The sequence below is a fragment of the Stegastes partitus genome, unplaced genomic scaffold (genome assembly GCF_000690725.1).
Source record: "Stegastes partitus isolate 25-593 unplaced genomic scaffold, Stegastes_partitus-1.0.2 Scaffold1180, whole genome shotgun sequence".
NCBI classification, from domain to species: Eukaryota; Metazoa; Chordata; class Actinopteri; family Pomacentridae; genus Stegastes; species Stegastes partitus.
The window spans coordinates 91936-97073 of record NW_007578911.1 but is presented as its reverse complement, the minus strand read 5'-3'; the positions used below and the strand labels follow the sequence as shown (position 1 = coordinate 97073).

Genomic DNA, 5138 nt, shown 5'->3' with positions numbered 1-5138 from the left:
TACAATCAAAACTCAATGCTTTTTCTGGAGTCAACAACCAGACTGACCATTAACCGCAGGTTACGGTAAACTACAGGTGTAAACTGAACAAAACGTTTGAGCAGAACAGTTCACAAGGCACTGTTTAGACTAGTGACTTGGTTTAAGCAGCTCAGAATATTGTTTCAACTTTAACTGATGACCTAAGACAGGCCATTTTTTTTTCTTTTTTTTTCACATTACGTTCAATTATTTTTCCTTGTTTTTTTTAAACAACACTCAGTAGACTAAAATTGTCAAACATTGTTGCCTTCAAAGTACATTCGTGTGTTTGCCTTACAGAAGTGGGAACACATTTTTGAATTATTATTAATTATGAATATGGCTGTATGTATTTGAATAAGGTTTTGAGATATATTTACAAGGAAACTTGGACCTGAGCATCATAAGTCATCGAAGCCGTCTACATCAAATTGTTTGCTTTGTTTGCATACTTGTAGTATTTGGTATATTATACAGCTAATATGCCAAGTTATTTTTTCGGACTGCTAGCTGCTGTTGGGCTCTGATTGCAGGAATGAGTGATGCAGTGAACATTTACCTGTTGATTTTTGCTTATGTAATTAAAAAAGCCCCCTTTCAGCAAATTAATTGAAGTCTCACATGTCGCCACACTGTGACTTCCAGATTTTCATCACAAAATGCTGCAAAGATGGTTCCTGTTACCACGACAATTCCTGATTTTAGGGCTGTTCTAAACAGGTTTGTTTTCCTCTTAAAACAAACAAACAAAAAAACAACAATAAGCTGCTGCTGTTCCCGCCCCCTTCGGTTAGAACACGCTGTCTGCATCTGTGATTGACAGTTTGATCTGGACAACTGTTGGTTAGTTATGTGTGAGGTATTGTCATTAAGCATCTTTAAATCTTGACAACTTTTATTTTACACCTCTGAGTTTATAGCAACCATAAAACACAAAAAGGAAAATGGGCTTTTCCGTATGGGACCTTTAAAGTTTGCTGTGGCACTTTTGCACACTCACAGTGCATTAGCCATCTTATTGGGGAATTTTTTAACCCTATGTCAATAAATTAGCCTGTTATGTCATTAGACCCACACTAACCATTGGCTTTATTATTGCAATTCACCTGTTTTTATATCACAGATGCCAGAATATGCTATGAGATATGTTACCTTTAGGTTTGTCAGAAGAGAAGACACCCATGTATCCTGATGTGAGCTTCTTCTCTTTGAGGATGTTGGGGAGGATTAGATTAGGACATGTTCCACTGGCACAGTCGCTGCAGGTGGCAGTGTCCTTATCTAGAGAAGCAAAATGCAAACAGCTGTGAGCCCGCTTACTCATTTAGTTTAGTTGTTATTCATTTACATCAGGGATTAGATTCTGATTACTGACCAGATTTCATTCACGTAGCATAAAACGATCTCTGGCAATCACACACTCACCTGCCAGGTTCTCCAGAGGAAGATCTGGGCGTATAAGGTTGACATATGGCTCTTTGTAGCCCAGCTCCACCCAGTTAGTGTGGCTGTAGAAGTCCTGACAGCATATGGAAACATACGTGATGCAGATCTTTCTTTCTACATCCATTAACCTTCATCATTCTGTTTGTTCTAACTCTTTTTTCAATTTTCCTTTTAATTTCTTTACACGCCCTCTTCTCACCTGTAGTGTATGAAGGACTCTACCCAGAGTCTCCCTGGCTGCCTGGAAGTTCTCCTTACGAATGTTGGCTTTAATGGCCGCCATTCCCTCCGTGATTAGGCTGCGTCCCTCCAAGATGGCCTCAGAGTTGAAGTGATGTGGAGCACTGAGAGAATATTCCACATGTAAGACAAACCATATCTGTAGCTTTGTCATACATGCTGTACATGTTTAGGTTTTTTTTTTGTTTGGTTGGTTTTCCTCCAACTTTACCTGCTGAAGTCACGGTCGACCAGTAAATTCTGCATGTTGATCTCTTGAAGAGCAGAGTAAAACTTGGCACCAGACACCTCTCCTGTTGCCGTGGGACCGAGACAGGCTTGGACCAGCTCTTCAGGAGAGGAACCCTGAAGGTAGGAACAGACAGTAACAGTAACAGACAAGAGAAGAAGGTTTATTATCTAAACAAGAATAGAGTTCCACAAGAGACTATTTGCTTCAACAGTGGAGCCATGTTTGTGTGAAACCTATCAACTCTAATATCACTGAAATTAAATTAGAATTAAATTGAAATACCACAAGTTAACATTTATTCATCAACATTTTTAGGTATTATGTATCCAGGTTGACGTAAAACACACAAATGTGTGAAAGATGGTGATGAATCAGGGGGAATTTTACACGTTTGTGTTTCGGTATGTTATTGATGGCTGTTTGTGTTGTCTTGCACATTTGTTATGTTCCACCTTACCGTGGGTTTGAACTCATGACCGGCTGCCTCAGCCACCGCCTGACACGTCTCCGTCACTTTTTGCAATACAGCCGCTTTTGTAATGGTACCATGAGTGGCCACACCCTCCTCGATAATGAAAAAGGCCACAGCGGGGCCTGATAGAGTCAAAGCCAGCAGGGCTATGCCCAGCAATGAAATCATGATTAATCTGCAGAGAAAAATACATTGGTAGATGTCATGTTGGTTAAATGGAATTAGATTTTTTTTAAATGACCATTTATTTATTTGGTTCAGTTGGTTCCAATTTTGTATCCTCATATACTGACACATTTTCTGGAAGATGTACAACAATACACATCAGAATCAAAACATGTGACCCTTTATAGATCAACAATTATAATTCACAATCATCAGCCAAGAGGTAAAGGGTCAGTACACAGCTGTTATCAGATTTAAGGGTTTTCCTTGTAAAAATCATTATCATTGTAAAGTCATTATCACATGCACGTTTACTGTAATATATTATGTATCGGTGTATCTCAAAAATGTACACATTGCAAGTCACAAAGGTGGGGCAAGTTAAGATAGAACTTTGAAGATGCAAGTATTTCCCACCTTGAAAGTTGGAAGAGTGGAGGGTAATGATTCCAAACGACATTATGTAATATCAGTAATACAGTCAAATGTTCTACTTTATTCAAGCCTATTCATAAGTTAACTGTTCACATTTCATTTAGTTGTTCATTCCAACACATATAAAAACTGATTCGGAATTAATTAATTCATAATTTTCTTATGAAACATATACCTACTAGATGCCTTTCTATTCCACTACTGTCACCTTGAACTGTATCCAGTACATATAAAGGACTTAACCAAAGCTTTTCAGGGCGTTGGAATGGATTAAAGTCTAAATTTCAGAGCCCAGAGTTGCACAAAATAGTTTCCTCCTCATCTTTACCAGCACAGACGTTAGCTTAAACATGCATTAGCATTTAATCCACGTTTTTGTGTCAGTGTGGTTGTTTGTTTTTTTGAAGACCTTCTCTGTGCATCATAATCCTTCATAACAAATCTCACCAAAAATGCTTTCCGAGATTACGTTTCATTTTCTTGAAACATCTTCCAGCTAGCTCATTGCGACATTTTTGTATTTTGTGTATCTTCTTCCAGCCATGTATCCCGGCAGGACACAAAGAAGATTTAGTTTCCTAAAACATTTCTGGAAAAAGAGGTTAATGCCCTGCCTTAAAAGTAAAAACAACCATGCAGCCAAATAAACCACATCCCGTCTCCTCCTGAGATTTTTTGGTCCAAAGTACAATGAGGGAAGAAAGAATGTGCAGTGAGACAGAGTGTAAGCAACAGTGATAGTGAGGGATGGGATGAGCTTGGGAAAGATATGCAGAAGATTAAAGAGCAATCGAGTATGAGAAAAGACCAACAAGAAATCAGGGAAATGGTGAGTAAAGAAGCCAAAATGCAGACACAGTCAACAGAAGTAAAAAATTTACCAAAAGCAAATTTTAGTCCAAGCTGTTTCCAAAACAACGAAACACAATCAAGATAAAACAAACACACAAGGAGCTGACTAAAGTAAATTTAAAATAATAATAATAATAATTATAACTAAAGCATGGAATAAATAAAAGCAAACAATTAAGAAATATAAAATGGCTCACATGTAACACTGGGAAGATCCCTCGGAGAAATGGGCCGGGACGCTGGCAAGACAGCACAAGAGAAATTGGCAAAGATCATGAGGAAAAGGATCAGTATATATATGTACACTAGGGCAGGGAGGACAGTCACACACAGGTGGAGCATGACATGACATGACACAGAGAGTGTGTAGGAACACAAACCAGGAAACACCAAAATTCAACAGGAAATAAATGAACCATGAATTAAGAGCGGAAGCCCCCCACGATGGCTCAGGAGGAGATGGAGATCCTCTGGAGACCAGCAGCGGGATCTGGGGTGGCATCTGCAGACTCTGAAGCTGGGGGAGCGGTCTACTGACCCTGGAGAAGGGAAAATGATAATTGACTCCAGAGTAGTCTATAGACCAAGGGAACATCAATCATCATCACTGTGGATCAGTCTTTGGACCAGGGCAAACATCAGCTAACTATGGAGCAGGGCAAACATCAGCTAACTGTGGACCAGGGTAAACATCAGCTGACTGTGGGCCAGGGGAGATGTCAGCTGACTCAACAAATGGCTCACAAACCAGGCACACAGGTAACACTGGAAAGGTCACATGGATCAAAGGGCTGGGACACTGGCAAGATGGCACAAGAACAACTGGCAAAGAAAATGAGAAAAAAGATGAGTAAACAAACACTGGGGCAGAGAGGACAGCCACACACAGGTGGAGCACATTAGGGCGGGGCCAGACGGGTAATTGCACAGGTGTGAAAGCAGACAAAAACCTGGGACTACAAAGACACCTGAGACAGAGGGTAAGTACAAACACATGACAGGACATGCCAATATAAAACAGGAAATAAATAAACCATGAATTAACAATGGGAGCTGGCCAGAAACTCAGGTGGAAACCAAGCTCCTCTGGAGACCAGCAGCAGCTGTGAGATAGGGCCAGATACACATGAGGCCCAACTGGGAGTGCAATCAATGGAGCTGGGCTGAGGTCTGCTAACCCTGAAGCAGAGGAGACATCAGCTGATTCCAGGGCAGTCTCGGGTCCAGGGGAAGCATCAGCTGGGCCTGGACCTGACGTTGGTTGATGCAGGAACA

General features: G+C 40.5%; 1 protein-coding gene across 1 annotated transcript in view; it reads right to left on the bottom strand.

Annotated features, from left to right (window-relative positions):
- LOC103368624 (von Willebrand factor A domain-containing protein 7-like) overlaps positions 1-4090 on the bottom strand; it is a 10453-nt gene extending 6363 nt beyond the window's left edge. Inside the window, exons 1-6 of the mRNA XM_008297041.1 lie at positions 4061-4090; positions 2397-2586; positions 1919-2052; positions 1667-1811; positions 1447-1540; positions 1174-1302 (exon numbers count right to left, since the gene is read on the bottom strand). Coding sequence (XP_008295263.1) covers positions 1174-1302; positions 1447-1540; positions 1667-1811; positions 1919-2052; positions 2397-2579 — 685 coding nt within the window. The 5' untranslated portion in view covers positions 2580-2586; positions 4061-4090. The remainder of the gene's footprint in view (positions 1-1173; positions 1303-1446; positions 1541-1666; positions 1812-1918; positions 2053-2396; positions 2587-4060) is intronic.
- Positions 4091-5138: the final 1048 nt, after the last annotated feature.